This window comes from Talpa europaea (assembly GCF_964194135.1).
Source record: "Talpa europaea genome assembly, chromosome: 9".
NCBI lineage: Eukaryota > Metazoa > Chordata > Mammalia > Eulipotyphla > Talpidae > Talpa > Talpa europaea.
In genome coordinates, this window is record NC_140076.1 from 94,443,918 (window position 1) to 94,460,572 (window position 16,655).

The window sequence follows — 16,655 nt, forward strand, 5'->3', positions numbered from 1 at the left end:
GGAGCAGAGCAGGCAGAAGGACCGAAGTACACTGCTGAGGGGAGCAGTGGGCAGCAGGAGAGGTCTGCACGCCATGTGGGACCCTCCTCCGGTGGCTGGGGAGCAGCCGGGGATCAAACTGGTGCCGCAAAGGCTGCGGGCAGCTTCGCAACCCAGCACTCAACCGCTGCGCCACCGGGGAGGCCCTAAATAAATCTTTAAAAATAAAAAATATAAAGGGCTTAGTCTGGTGCCTTGCACATAGTAGTCATTAAATTAGATTTGCAATATTTAAATTAGCTGTTTTACCTCCTAGTTAACTCGAAACAGAATCAAAATTTGATGGTAGCCTTGTTGATCAAGAATCATGTGATTGTTAACCTCTCCTCCCAATGTCTGTAATTCAACTAGGAGAAAAGGGGTAAAGAAAAGTGGGTTAGTCTCTAAATTTAGTATAAAACTTAGTCTTTATTTCAGTAACTCACAGGAAGCTATTTTATTTTATTTTTAATTTTTTTTTTTATTTATTTATACAAGCACTGGGTACAGTCAGAAGCGTGGGAGGGTGAGAGAATTCACCAGAGCCAGAGCGGGGAGCAGAGCAGGCAGAAGGACCGAAGTACACTGCTGAGGGGAGCAGCGGGCGGCAGGAGAGGTCTGCGCGCCATGTGGGACCCTCCTCCGGTGGCTGGGGAGCAGCCGGGGATCGAACCGGTGCTGCAGAGGCTACGGGCAGCTTCCCAGCCCAGCGCTCAACCGCTGCGCCACCGGGGAGGCCCATATTTTAAATAGCACTGCTATAGTAACTGAAACTTCCTCAGTCTATGTCTACTACTCTTAATATAACTTTGGCCAAGTTATTTAACTTTTTCAACCTTAGTTTTCTCATCTGTAAGGTAGTGATAATTATAACTTTGTATAACTTAAATAATGTATTTGAAAGACAATATAAAATTATATTCTTCTCTCTTGTTTCTGTTTTCTTAGTTATATTTCTTATGTGGTTAAAATGCTGAAATATTAATGTATATAAATACGTTGATTTTAATGACACATAACTGAAATTTATGTTATAATGCAGTGTTACTTCAATTAACAAAAATCTCTGAAAGATAATATTATTTGACTTTGTTTTAGCAGATACAACCTTCTGTGCAAGAGACAAGCTCTGTGAAAACTACCCTTATGTGTCAGACTACACGCTTATGTGGAGAACCACCAAATCACCTCCAGTTAGCATTTAATCAAGAATCTGAACATTTACAGAATGTGAAAAACATACCACCTTTACAAATTCTGCCCACCTCAGGTAAGAAATAAACAAGTAAATGATTATAATCAAGGACCTGACTTCTCAATTTATATATGAAAATTCTACGACCATCTTAAAAAGTTGCATGTTTGGGAGACTGGAAATTATAACTAGTAAATTCTAGCTTAGAAATAATCACACATTGGGCTTCCCTGGTGGCGCAAGAGGTTAAGATGCAACCTACGAAGATATCCGCAGCCACTGCAGCAAAGTTCCATCCCTGGCTGGCCAGGGAGCTTCCCACATGGTGTAGAAGACCTTTCCTGACTCACTGCTGCTCCCCTCAGCAGTATATTTCAGTCATTCTGCCTGTTTTGTCTCTGGTTAATCCTCGTACCCCCTGCACCTCTGACCTGTACCCCAGTTCTTGTATACATAAATAAATAAATCTTAAAAAAAGAAAGAACCACACATTGTTAGAACTTATTTGCTTTATACCCAAAGGTACTCATATTTGAATTAGAGGAAATATGCACAACTATTTCTATGTAGATTATATATATTGGCATGTGGACCTTATATAAAAAGCCCTGTCATTGGCTAAATTTTTATATGTTAGATTCATTTGACTATAAATACCATTTAGTCTTGTCTTATATGAAGGTATTGTCTATCTCAAAACTGGGAATGTATGGCACAGGATTCTTACCTAATTCTGATGAGCTCAGCTACTGAGCTCCTTGAGATACTAATATTCAGAACTAGACTAGAGGCAAGTGTAAATATTCCCTAACCATGTCTCCTTCCCTTTAGGCTGTTTTTTGGTTTCCACTTGTCCTTCCAAGGCCAGGAATTTCTCCAAGGCAGCAGAAATTTCTTAGCTGTGTTACTGGTAGTACAGATTAGGAGAAACAGACATTCTGATCTTCCTTTGTTGCTTACAATGAAAGCACCCTACTATTCAGTGTTTGCATATCCCATTTGTATTAAACTTGACTTATAGTTCTTTATTGTGAAGAAGGAAGTGGGGATCAAAAGAAAAAATATCTAAAGCAACACTGAAAAGCAACTAGGAAGAAAAAACAAAAATTCAAAGTATAAAATATTTATATGCATCCTTTTCTAGAAAAATATTTTCTAGATACTTGGAGAATAACATGGGATAATGTAGAAGTTCTAGGCAATGAGTTGTCTTGAATACCAGTGCTACATTTGAGTCTTTTATATATAAGTATCTTCAAACAAGAGCATAATGCTCTTGTTTTATACTAGAAAAAGTTGACTGTTTACTATATAGAGCATGGATTAAGATGAAGATACTCTGATGTAGTGGGATCAAATAAGGAAACTTAGTGCTATAGCCTAGAAAAGAAATTATGAGGACCAAAACAAAAGCAGTAAGTATAGAAAAGATGTAGATAAATTAGAAAGATATTTTTATGGCAGAATTGATAGATTGTGTTAGAATGAATGTCTTTTACTCTAAGGTATCATATAATAGTTGGATTGAGAATAAAAGGCAGTACTTATTTGGGACATGTTTGGAACAACAAAGGAATATTTTCTGAATATCTAATTGAAAATATATAACTAGAAATAGGTTTCTAACAGGGTATAACAAGATCTTTAATTTTGGAATTATCAATATGTATAATCTACTTAAAACCAGTAGAATGAATGAAAACACCCAGAAAAATGTGTAGAGTAGGAAGAAAAAGGTCAAGGACAAAATTCTAGGAAACAAGTTCCCTAGTAAAAGTAGGACAAATTAATAAGCTAAAAAAAAGAGGTGTCGAAGAAGGAAAAAGGATATACTTGAGGTCCAGGAAGATAGGTGTATTAGAAACAAATCACCAAGGATATCACATACCACAGAGCACTAAAGTAGAATGAAGAGAAAGGTTTAAGTTGGCAGTGTGAAAGCTTTTTGCTTTTGCAAAGGTTTTTGAATTTTCCTTGTCAATGGAACATAAGTTGGATGGTTTTAAATTGAGAATGGTAAAATCTGAATGTAAACCATTCTTTTAAGAACTTTGCTGGAGAGAATGGAAAGATAACTATAGCTTTAACAGGAATTAAGCCTGTGTTTTTTGGATGGGAAGAGGTGTTGTTTTGAATCAGATATTTGAACATGCTTGAAAGTTGACCTGAAAGAACTAGGGAATGTTTGCAGATTTCATTACCATACTTCATAGAAGAATAAGTAAGGGTAGCCTGAAAATGGAATAAAGGCAGTAGAGAGAATGTAGTTGTGATGGAGTTTTGTTTTTTATTTTGTTTTGTTTTGTTTTGTTTTAAAAACACTATGAAAAACCAGGCTTGAAATACTTAAGTCTTTAGTCAGGACTAATTTACTGTATTATTTCAATTTCTATTTATGTGTTGCTTGTGAGGAACTACATTGAGTAAAGGTAAAGTTTGTATGATGCTAAAGTAGTTATTCTGCATTTACCAAATTTTTCTGAACCAGAGTGGTTTGCACTTGCCAACTGTAGGTGGCACTATACCTAAGAGAAACTGTGTATAAACTCGAAAAGATACATAGAATTTTACTCTTAGTGGAGAATAATCTCAATGGAGATCATTTTTTTTTCCAAATGTTTAAACAATGAAAATTTTTTTAAATTTCTCTGAAGTTTTGTTACTGAAAGAAATAATTTGACAAAATTTTAAAGTATGCCGCGGACCAGCATAAGATTTAAGAAGCTGAATTTCTAGGTACTGTCAGTTTCTTCAAAAAACCCCTGCCATCACCTGCCACATGAACAGGAAGATGTCTAATTTTTTTTTTCATTAAATTAAGTTCAAGTTTTTAGTCACACAAGATTTTTTTTTTAAGATTATTTATTTATTTATACAGGCACTGGGTACAGTCAGAAGCGCGGGAGGGTGAGAGAATTCACCAGAGCCAGAGTGGGGAGCAGAGCAGGCAGAAGGACCGAAGTACACTGCTGAGGGGAGCAGCGGGCGGCAGGAGAGGTCTGCGCACCATGTGGACCCTCCTCCGGTGACCGGGGAGCAGCAGGGGACAGCCTCGCAACCCAGCGCTCAACCGCTGCGCCACCTGGGAGGCCCTAGTCACACAAGATTCTTAATGTTAACTTATCCTTTTATAAAATTTTTAACTCAATTATATTAAGAACTTAAAAAAAATGCTGTAGTATCAATGTGAATTCACATGTCAAATGAGAATGCAAATCAAGGAGTTTGCTACCTTGTTGGAGAAGCAGAGAGCTGGCATAGAAGTAAAAATAATGTGCCCTAAAAGAAGCAAAAATGAAATTCAAGGAGCTAATGAAGACAGAATTATCTGATCTTTTTGGCAAGTTATATTTTATAAAATAAGTATTTGAGCTAGATATTAGGGAGGAAAGTATGAGACATCTAGGGAATACAGGGAGATAGATTTGAAAGATAGACCAGGTTCAGAGCATACAGAACCTTGATGTCTGGAGACCTGGGGCATAATGATAATGGTTTAGTCAGTTGGGAGCCAGTGAAATCTACAAAAGGAGGAATCTATGCTTGGTTTTAATCAACAGGGATGTAAACTGTTTGCTCAGGTGATACTGACTGAATATTGAGCCAGGTTGACAGACCTGGATGATAGCTGAAGAATAGAATTCTGAGGAAAGGGGCCCCACTGGTGGCAGGATGTTAAAGTCTCAGCCCAATAAGCTATTGCGACCCATTGCAGCATGAGTTCAATCCCCGGCCAGGGAGCTACCCACATGGTGCAGCAGACCTCTCCTGTCTTGCCCACCGCTCCCATCAGCAGTGCATTTCAGTCAATCTGCCTGTTCTGTTCCCCATTCTGTCTCTGGTGAATCCTCTTACCCCCCACCCCACAACTCTGGCCTACACCCCAGTTCTTGTATGCATAAATAAAATAAAAATAAATCTTAAAGAAAAGTCTGAGGAAAGATGAATTTTGAAGTGTCATGGCGTCATCCATATAAAAATGTTTTTCAGAGATTTGGATTCTTGACATATTTCTCAGACATACACTGTGCTCTTGACACCCCATCTCTTTGAAATTCCTAATGGATATTTCTTTAGCTGCCTACTTTTAAATGTTTGTAATAATCTGTGTTACACCCTTAAGCCTATTTTTGCTTTATTCCAGGGCTTTCCAGCCATTTTCCAAAGTATAGCTCATTAAGCTAATGATCAGCTGTCATGGCAGTAGACTTGGAGCAACTTTCCTATTTAGCAGCCATACTATGCCTTGGGTGGTAATCTGCTCATTCTTCCTGGGGCAGTATCTTAATATCTTGGTGTCTGACTTCTAACGTCATTTTTGCAGCCCCCAGGACCCAAGCATGTTTATACAGCTCTACTGAATATCTTTCATACACATCACACAGTCATGTCAAAACACAGTACATTATTACTGAATGTCTCTTTTTTCATCTCCACGAGACTTCTAATGAAGTCTTGACAATAGCACTGCCACTGTTATGTGGTATAAGGAAACCAAGACACCGAGGCTAACAAAAAGCAGGTTTATTATACTGGTACTGACTCAGTGGATCTACATCCAAAGGCTGAGCACCCCTTCAAGGAAGTTATGAAGTCCAAGAAATAATGTAGCAAGTTGCTTATCACAGGACCTCTGGCTGCCCTGCTCAGGTGCCTTGTTTCACCACCTTGCTTCACTACCTCTTTCCAACTAAGAGTAAGAAAACTGAGAATCATCTAGAATTTACTTTTCTTGACATTTTTACTCTTTGTGCTTCTCAAATATTTTAGCCCCAGTCAGAAAAAGATTTAGTTCTGTACTTAAAGCTTCCCCCCCCTTTTTTATTCATATATATTAGTGGCAAAAGGACACTTGTTTGTTGAAATGAGAAAAACCTAGATACATTGAGCCCACTAGGGACGTACATCAATAATTTTAAATCTGTTCTTTCATTCTTGCATCCTTTAGCAGTGCTTTGTCTCACCCTCCTTAGTATTCCTATATTCTTCCAGCCTCAGCTTCAACTAGTGTGATTTAGCCAAGAATTAGTGTATCAAGGGGTTCGATGGGTGATAGAAGTTGAATTGTAAGTTCCTACTGTATAAGTGGCAGGATTGGGCTTCCCTGGTGGCACAGGAGGTTAAGTCACAGCACTATGAAGCTATCCGCAGCCACTGCAGCATGAGTTCAATCCCAGCCAGCGAGCTACCCACACGGTGCGGCAGACCTCTTGTGTCTCGCCTTCTGCTCCCCTCAGCAGTGTATTTCAGTCAATCTGTCTGTTCCCCACTCTATCTCTAGTGAGTATCTCACCTCTCGCACCTCTGGATTGTACCCCAGTTCTTGTATGCATAAATAAAATCTTCTTAAAAAAGTGGCAAGATTTTGTGACCTTGAGTCAGTCAACAAAAATACCCACATAGTTTTCATTTGCCCCCTTTGTCCTTTTGCCACTTATATACACACTATACCTAGAGAGAATTGAAATCGAAATGACTCAGTCAGGTTTCATGCATCAGGATAGATTTGGTGACAAATGACAGAAAACTAAGCTCAAATTGGCTTAAACAATAGGAATTTTATTAGCATACATAATCAGTAGCCCAAAGGTAGGTCAGCTATTTTAGGCATAGTTTGACAAATGCCTAAGCTCTCTTTAAAATAGTTCTTTACCCATAATTAATTTTGTAATTAATAAGAAAGCTTAGCAATTAACAGGATTGCATAGATTATTCTCTTACCTCCTGCACCTCAGTCAACCAACTTACTGAACCCATCTTTTCGCTACTATCATAGGTGTCTAGTATCTTAGTTCTTTCCATTTTTGGTGTGTTTTCATTCATAGTTTGACTACTAATCAGCATCTTTCCCTAGGTACCCTACACTGGCTGAAATCTCTTTCTTAAATGATTCTCTGGTATAGGGGTAGAATTACTGTTGATTGGTTTGGTCTAATCAAGAGTCATATATGGAGCTGAGGTCAGTCTAGACAGTGGAGAACTGTTACATACTTTGGTAGGTAAGCCACAGTGACTGTTATATTTTGTGCTACGTAATGGGGGTGTAAGGAAAATAAGCAGGCTATTTTTTGCCTTACAAACAACAGATAGCTCATAATCTTGAGATGTTAAGTTTTCCATCTTTCCAACATCCAGCAAACAACAGGTGGACTGTGCATGCACAACAGTGTATCAGCTATGTAACTATGGGTCCATAATAGTGTTAAAGGGACAGGAGTGGCCACCCTGGTGGCACAGAGATTAAAGACAGCACTATCAAGATATGACTAGCCACTGCAGCGCTAGTTCAATCCCTGGCCACTGCAGCACTAGTTCGATCCCTGGCCAGCCAGGGAGCTGTCCCACATGGTTCAGCAGACCCCTTCTATCTCACCTGCTGCTCCCCTCAACAGTGTTTTCCACTAGATCTGCCTGTTCTGCTCCCCACACTGTCTTTGATGACTCCTCTCACCCCCCCTTCTGGCCTACACCCCAGTTCTTATGTGCATAAATAAATAAATCTTGTATAAAAAATAATAAGGGGAACTAGGAGGCTTAGTTGCTGCCTGTCTCCCTGTGTATATGTTTCAGCATTAAAGGCATGTCAGACACCTCTGAGACTCCAAGGTTCTTCTTCCTTTTGCCCATTGCTTGGCCTGGGATGATTGCGGGGGTTGGGGGTGTCAAGTATAAAATGTCTATTTTACTGTGTAACAGTTCCCCAACTAAGAATACACCAAAGCTCAGAAGCATCACAAATAGGTAGTTACATATTGTATAGTTTCTAATCTAGAGGGACTGGGGGGAAAGTCAAATTGTGAACAGGCAAAATGAAATCTTGATAATGCTATTATAAAAATGTGTGCATCTAGGTGATTCTGGACAACATTTGAATAACCAAACTCTGACACAATCATCTGGTAACAATGATACAATGGTGTTAGAATCTGAATGTCAAGCTCCTGTGCAGAAGGTAAGAGTAATGTTATTTTTTTCTCACAAATACTGAAGGGATTTAATTAAAATTGAACATAGATATGGCATACAGGTATTTTAAGATGTATTTTCATTGGGCACCACTGAACTACACTGTGGTTTATGTCTTGTAAGAACAGTGGTCATGGCCAGTTATTTTTTTCTTTATACCAAAGAAAGGAAGGGCATAGTTATCGCTGAGGTTTCTCAGCAAATACTGTGCCATTCTCACGGCATCATTTTATTTTGCCTCATTAATCATTTGTATATTTTCTGTAGAGGAAATAGGATCCCTCTAAGATAAAAATCTCGATTACAATTACTGCTATAATTATATTCCTTGTATTCCTTGAAGATTATCATACCTTTATAATATATATTAAATTGCAATAATTGATGAATATGCTATTTCAGCTTGGTCTTAAATGTATAATTGAGTTTATATTGTGTTATATTTTCATATTTTTTCTGACTTTAATACTCTTTAAAATAAGTTTAGTAAAAGTTAGCCTTTGGAATTTTTAATTTGATAAATTATTGTCGATTACTGTGTCAAAAATACTGTTTTTCCTCTCAAATTTTGTTGTCTTCTATAGATATAGACTGAATCAATTATTTGTTTTAGGATATAAAGATCAAGAATGCAGAATCCTGGAAAAGCTTAGGCAGGCCAGTGAAAACACCAGGTGTACTGAAATCCTCAGATGAGCTCTTCAACCAGTTTAGAAAGGCAGCAATAGAGAAGGAAGTAAAAGCTAGAACGCAAGAACTAAGACGGAAACAACTGGAACAGAATACAAAGGAACCAAAAGTATTTCAAGAAAATCAGAGGTCTGTAATTTATAAGATTAAAGAAGGCTGACATATTGGAAGATACAGACATGTATTTTAAATATATCAAATTTCTTTTTTGTTAAGTGCTTATGATTTAGTTGTCTAGTAGAACAGAGCATATTATTATTATAAAAAAATTTCCATTGATGTATTTTATTAATAAGTAGTAGCATCAGCTTTGAAGAAGATAGAAATAATTAAGTGATAATTAAGTGATAATTAAATAATTAAGTGATTAAGCTATTAAAGGCACTAATATTAGAGACACTAATAGAACGATACCGATAGAAGATTATTTCAGGTTTGAGATTTGCAAGGACAACACCTCATGGTGATGCTTAACATTAACTATAATGTAATGAAAGAGAAACTTTACGGCCTCTATAGCACGAGTTCAATCCCTGGCTGGTCATGGAGCTACCCATATGGCGCAGCAGACCTCTCCTGCCTTGCCCGCTGCTCCACTCAGCAGTGTATTTCAGTCAGTCTGCCTGTTCTGCTCCCCACTCTGTCTCTGGTGAATCCTCTCACCCTGCTGTACCTCTAGCCTGTACCCCAGTTCTTGTATGCATAAATAATCTTTTTTAAAAAAGAGAGAATCTTTACTTAGATATTTAAAAATAATTTTCTTTGCATTTGCTGCCCAAGAAACAGTGGAGAGATGGTGATTGATAAGTTTTCAAATATTTATATTTGGGCAAGTTAACTATAGCAAATTTAAAAACAAGGGAGGGGGGGAAAGGGAGATGGGTTTAAATAAAAAGAAACTTTCTAAATAATATATGTGGATACCAAAAAAAAAAGGATAAATCTAGCTTTTTTGACTGAGTGTTCGTTATTATCGTTAAATAATAATACCCAAAAGTGAAAAAAAGATAGACATTACTAAATTATAAAAACATGATTATTTTCTAGAAATGTCTTAATGTTGTTGGCATTCCATATGTAAAAGGATTGTGATACACCTTGGTTAGTTTTCTAAAACTTTCATTTTGTTAATGTAGGTAGAAGGTTATACTGTTAATGTAGGTTGTAATGAAGGTTATCCTATGTAAAAATTTACATCAGAAATAGTCATTATATATGAAAAAGGAAGTTATCTAGAACATTTCTTTGTCATTTAACAGATTATCTTGGTAATTCAAACTTTTAAAGAACCTGAGAAACCTAATCTGAGCAATTCTATTTTTTTAAGGGACCGTGGCTTCACTTTAGAATCATTTTCTAATAAAATGCAAAATAAGTGCCTTGGAGAAGTGCAGAAAGAGCAGCAGCAGTCATTGGAAGCTCAGGATAAATGCAAACTCTGGCTTCTCAAAGACCGTAATTTAGCAAGGGAAAAAGAGCAAGAGCGGAGGAGGAGAGAAGCAGTAAGTGATTTTTTTCTTTACTATATCTAACAAAGGAAAGATTTAAACAGTAACTTTTGCATACTGAAAGGTGTATTCAGGTGGTTTTTCAGTGACAATGGAATTACCTCTTTAATGAGGATAAGGTTCTGAAAATCAGAATCTAAAATAAAAATTTCATAATCATAAGATACAATCTTAAGATAGTAACAGTATGAACCCTAGAGCTACTAGACTACATGGGTTCAAATCCTGGTTCTCCCATTTTGGTCCTGAGGAATTTATTTGACTGACCTTGTGCCTCAAGTTTCCTTATCCCTAAAGTGGGATAATATAACCTACTTGTTATTGTGGGGGCATCCCTGGTGGTGCATGGGTTAAAGTCTCAAGGTATTGCCAGCGACTGCAGCATGAGATCTCTCCTGTCTCACCTATTCTGCTCCTCACTCTCTCTGGTGAATCCTCTCACCCCACTCACCCCCCACCCCCACCCCCTATACCTCTGACCTACACTCCAGTTCTATGTAAAAGAAAAAAAAAAGTGTTAAAAAAAATGAAAATTACAATAACTTGACACCTAGCAGAGTTCCGAAGAGTTCATTAACCTCATACCAATTCCCTTGACATTGTTTTTGATCTTAAATATGAATGATTTAAGTACATATTAGGACCCACTAAGAAAGGAACATCTATGGTATCAGTTGTCGACAGCATCAGTAATTAAATCATGATATCTAAGATTAATTATTATAAAGAATAACCAGTTCTGTATCAATAATTATTCCCAAGAACATGTTAAGATGGAGGATCTAAAATAACCTTTTTAAGAAATTAAATTTTTATTATAATTTTCTTTATTGAGGTAAAAGTGGTTTACAACACTGTGTATGATTTAGGGGAACAGGTTCACACCTCCTCAGATACCTGTGACCACGCCACACCCACCAAAGCACCCATAATCTTTTACCACAGGCCATTGGGTCCCGTTACCCCTTTATTCCCACTCCCACCCTCCTTCCCACTTCAGGTAAAATTTGTTTTCTTGGTCTTAATTTTCTTGGTTCTTTATTTTTAATGGGGTTATTTTAACATTTAATAGACAACAGTTTTCTCTCTTGGAGAAAGGATAAATTTAGTGTTCTTGTAGGCTTTAATTTTTTTATCACACAAACAGTATTTTAACAAAACGTCAGGTAGTATTTGAACAAAGATGAAAATCATATACAGATACCCATTATGTTAAATAAATTGTATTAATTTTATATGATCTGTCCAAGTACTGTGTAATTGTTTTAATATATATAATTAAGGCATTTTCTTAAATAACATTTAAATTTTCCCTTTTTTTTCTACAGATGGCTGGTACCATTGATATGACTCTTCAAAGTGACATTATGACAATGTTTGAAAACAACTTTGATTAAAATTCAGTTTTTTAATTAGCCATCAGATTAAAGTAAATGATAAAAGATTAAAATGCATATGGTAAAATGATTGCTTTCATACACCAAGATATCTTACATTGTATTTTGACTGCTCTAAAATGATTAAACAATTTTCACTTGCATTTTTTAATAGCTATATGTTCTTTTTTTTTTTAAGGACATAATTTACAGGAAATTTTACAATTTTGGATCCCTAGAAATTGAAAAAATTCCCAGATAATGTCATTCATTCTACAAATAACTGACTGCTGTATACTACAAACCCTTTTCTAAGCAATGTAAAGCCCCAAAAAGTAGTTCTTGTTTAAAAATGAATATATAGAAGTGTGTCATACATAGTTCCTGTTGCATTTTAACTTTTAAAGCAAATATTTGTCTGCCTCCAAAATATTTAGAACCTCTAACAAGCAACACTTGATTTGAGTGTCAGTTTACATAAGATTTTCTGCTAGTTCTATGTTGAAATTTAAAGAAGATATTATGTATGGTTTGGAAGATGTTAAATTTGAGGCAAAATAATAAATGTTAATTATGTATGTAAGTTTCTGTCGGAACTTATGATAATTTTAAGTATTCATATATGATAGCAATTAATGTTTAAATTTTTACTTAAGTACTTTTTTTATTTAAATCTGTAAAATATTTTTGTTTAGTCCTTCTCAAGTTGCAATTATGTATAATGTGTCAGCTTCTTGTATTTAAAAATTTTCAGCTCTGAAAGTGTAATACAATTGACACTACTATGAAAGCATCTAAAGTAAAAACCCAGTGTTTATATACTATAGTTTTCTGGACTTTATTTATTTTTATAATCAATATAATTTTTAAAATATCTTTAAACAATGTTTATTTTCATATGTTTTCAAAGATACATCAGAGATACATAATAATTATTAGTATATGATGGTATTACAGGTATTTTCTAGATTCTCTTTAGACTTTTCAGTATTGTTTGGTTCTTTTTAGTGTTGATTATGTAATACTTTTAAGATCTGTGGGAAATCTCCATTTTGAAGAAAGAATAAAAATAGCAAATAAGAATTAATGTCAAATACACATATTAAATCTTTCAACAATTGCCTTTAAAGAACTAAAACTGATCTTTTGCACCAAAAAAACCCCACAAAAGTTCAGTATTATTAATATAGCCTCTTACATCAAGAATGATGACTTGTTTGAGTTTTCCTATAAACATTTGGAATAGCCCTTATAGAGAACTATGTTATAGTTACCAGTGTTTAGTTTAACCAACTTAACACCATAACCATTTTTCAGTCTGTAAGGGACCTGGAACATTATAGATACACAACAAATTTTTGGAGGGTTGGTTTAGCAGAGAAAATACTGGTTTATAAATATTATTTTCCTAAATTATACAATTTTTTAGTAAAAAATTGTTGGGCTTCTCAACTTCTTTCATGGAGTTTACTTCTGTTAACTTCATACATGAAATAGTACTTATAATTTATTTGCTTTCAACTTAATACCTGGTTTTGTGAAAACACCTTTCCTGTCCTTATCTCTTATTTAGCTCTGACTTCTAAAACTTTCTCATTGTGTTTTCTGGGATTAATGATCAGTAATCAACAACATCCCTTTTATTATCAACCATTTTGTTTGTTTCTTTTTGTTCTTGCACTGTTCTGGAGATGTGGTCTCTGGACTAACTGCATCAGCATCACCTGGGGGGTTTTAGAAATGCAAATTCTTAGACTTCAGACTTATTAAATCAGAAGCTCTGGATGTGGGGTTCAGCAATCTAATTTGGTGTGATTCCAAAAACACTAAAGTTTTGAGAACCACTGCTCAAACTGAATTCTGACTTTCTCACACAGGCTGTCATTTAATGCCTGTGTGTTTCATTAGTATTTTTCTTAACTTTTGGTTTATCATGATCAGACTGTATGTCTCCCATATCATTTACTATCCCTGCTTCACTTCTTGTTCCCCAGAGATTTTAATCTCTCTCTTACTGTCACTCTCCAATTGACACCTCCTGATCCTTTGACATCTCTGCTAATGAGCCTCAGCCAATCCTTTGTAATTACCAACAACTAACATGTCAGGTTCAAGTGCCCTAGTCTCTTACTACTTCCTCCTGGCTTTTCCTATTTGATTTAATATTAGCTCTTGACCCCCACAATCATCAGACATCCACAAGACCTACTAATCTTAGTGCCTTTTCACAAGTATGTCTACCCTTCATGATCTCAATTCTCTATCTAAAATTTGTAGTGGACTGTAGTTATAATTACTCCCTCACCTACCACTTTCAACTCTACTTCTCCTTTCTTTGCTATATTTACCTAGCAAATATGTCTGCCTATTCCACAACCATGAAACTAATTATGGTTGGAGAAAGACAATAATGTCAGTCAGTCTCAACTTCCAACTTTTTAAACATAAACTCAAATACCCTTACGTGGACTTCTAGTGAGTCCTGGACCTGGGACACAATGGTGAGGGAAATTAGTCATGGGGGACTGTCATGTCCAGCATGCAGTAAATCTTTATTGTCTGAGTGCTCATTATATACGATTTTAATTGCAGCGGTGTAACATCAAAGCATACCATATAATGACAACACATATGAATGATTAGTCTACTTTCTTATTATTATCTATTTACTTCAGTCATTAGGGTACCAGGTGGTTAGTTCTCACGCACATAATCTTATCGCCCCCTAGCTGGAGCTTGGGAAGTTTGTTCATTATTTTTGTTATTTTAGGACCTTGGAGATGTAGAGGCCTGACTCCATGCAGGTCACTTTCCGGGCACTCAACACCAGGTCCCGTCACTCAGAGGTTTTCCTCTGAGATGCATGTGTTTTCACATGCCTTGGGGACTCAGGTCAAGGCCCTTTTGCTCACTTTGCGAAGTCTCTCCCAACACCCTTATTGCTGTGCTGAAATCTTAACTAGTTGTTTCCATAGCCCATTCACTCTGGTGTTCTAGGCAGCAAATTATATCTGCATCCTGCTGAGAGTGCCAATCAATACCACCTCCTAGTCATTACTCTATGCTACCTATTTCGGAAGAAAGCTGAGGATTTCTACAATGATATAGGAACATCATTGTTCATAAGCTGTGTTCTCCCTCTGTTATTAAGGAGATGTCCATGCTCTCACTTAAGGTGAGTAACAATTTTTTTTTTTATCTACACAAAGAAATCACTTCAGCATTTCTGGTTTCTACCAGCAATGATCTCACTTCTAGAGTTAACAACATATAGATTTGGATTTTCATAGTTACCAGCATATAGATTTGGATTTTCTGGAGGATGAAACTGGGTTTTTAAGTTGGCTACTCAACTCCTTTGCCCATTAAAAAAAAATTCTTTATAGAAATTCAAAAATTAAGATGTAATTCACCTTTCAAAATGCCATTCAAGTGGTTTTTAGTATAATCACTCTGGGAATTCTTAACATCTTTTTTATAACTTCTGGATATTAACATATTGTGTTTCAATTGGTTTCCCTATGTAATGTTACCTATCAATTGTAGAATTGTTGAAAACAGTTTGCTAATCCAAAAATCAGGTAACAAGTTATTTATACATGAATATTATATATAGTTATGAATTTTGTGATATTTTATCATTTTTAAATCACAAAGTTTTTAGAGATAATTTGAAGATAGAGGTCAGAAATCCTAAGAAAAAGTTTCTCCTCCCAAGAGATCAAACCTTGTATATTTTTCCTTTTTTTTTCATGTTTTTCCAAATATGGAAATGTAGACTGAGGGGCTTGTTTTTATAACAAATATGATCATTTTTACATGTTATTCAGCAACTGATTTTTCCTTAAATATTTTACACATTCAAACACAGGGGTGCAGGCCAGAGGTGCTAGGGGAAGAGGATGTGAGAGGATTCACCAGAGGCAGAGTGGGGAGCAGAACAGGCAGATATACTGAAATACACTGCTGAAGGCTGCAGCAGGCGAGTCAGGAGAGGTCTGCTGTGCCATGTGGGTTGCTCCCTGACCAGGTTTTGAACTCAGGCTGCAGTGGCTGCTGATGGCTTGATAGTGCTGAGACTTAACTCCTTGTACCACCAGGGAGGCCCAGCAACTGATTTTTCTTAATGCATCAGCATCTGTTTAGGTCATTAGATGGATACATACTAGCTCATTTTTTAAAAGAACACAGTGTTCCTTAGTATAGCTATATCACAATCTATATAATTACCTATTGACTCAGTTACTGATTCTAGTGCTTTTTCCATCCTGAACAGTTCTGAAATACCCTTTTTATCTAGCCATAACAATTATGTTCTTATTTCATGAGCACAGAGCTCCTAAAATGGATTGCTATATCAGAAGTTATAAAGGGAATGGTTTTAATTTTAATACATGGTGCCAGGTAGCTTAAAAAAAAATTGGAATGAGACCCATTCCCCTAAGTTTGAAGGTACCACTTTTCCATTTTCCTTACCAACATTAGTGTTATTGTCCTCATTTTTTTAACAAGCTGAATGAAAAATTATATAATCTGTCTTAATTCACAAGTGGGGTCGATTATATTTGTTGACCATATGGTTTGTCTGGTCACTAATATACTATAATCATTCTCTTTTGGGTTTTCTTAACAGTGTGAATTCTCCTCTTTTAAAAAATGCTGGCCCTTTGTTTTAGAAACTTTTTCACAGTATTTGCCTTTTGAGGTTTATTGTCATTTTTCCATTGCAGTATAAAATTTTACATATTCTATGTCTAGATTTTCCTTTATAATGTGTAGACATTTTATCTTGTTTTGGACCATATCCCCCACATCAAGATGATAAAGTATTAATACATTTTTTGTTTAAAATCCAAATATAATTTGTTAAATCCTAAAATGCCAAATGGATTAAAAATGTTA

General features: G+C 35.9%; 1 protein-coding gene across 1 annotated transcript in view; it reads left to right on the forward strand.

Annotated features, from left to right (window-relative positions):
• The window catches only part of BRDT (bromodomain testis associated), a gene marked incomplete at both ends in the record, with an annotated part of 32,580 nt that extends 20,806 nt beyond the window's left edge, over positions 1–11,774 (forward strand). Inside the window, 5 exons of the mRNA XM_084242427.1 lie at positions 1,120–1,288; positions 8,065–8,165; positions 8,793–9,002; positions 10,165–10,371; positions 11,706–11,774. Of these exons, the coding sequence (XP_084098553.1) occupies positions 1,120–1,288; positions 8,065–8,165; positions 8,793–9,002; positions 10,165–10,371; positions 11,706–11,774 (756 nt within the window). The remainder of the gene's footprint in view (positions 1–1,119; positions 1,289–8,064; positions 8,166–8,792; positions 9,003–10,164; positions 10,372–11,705) is intronic.
• Positions 11,775–16,655: the final 4,881 nt, after the last annotated feature.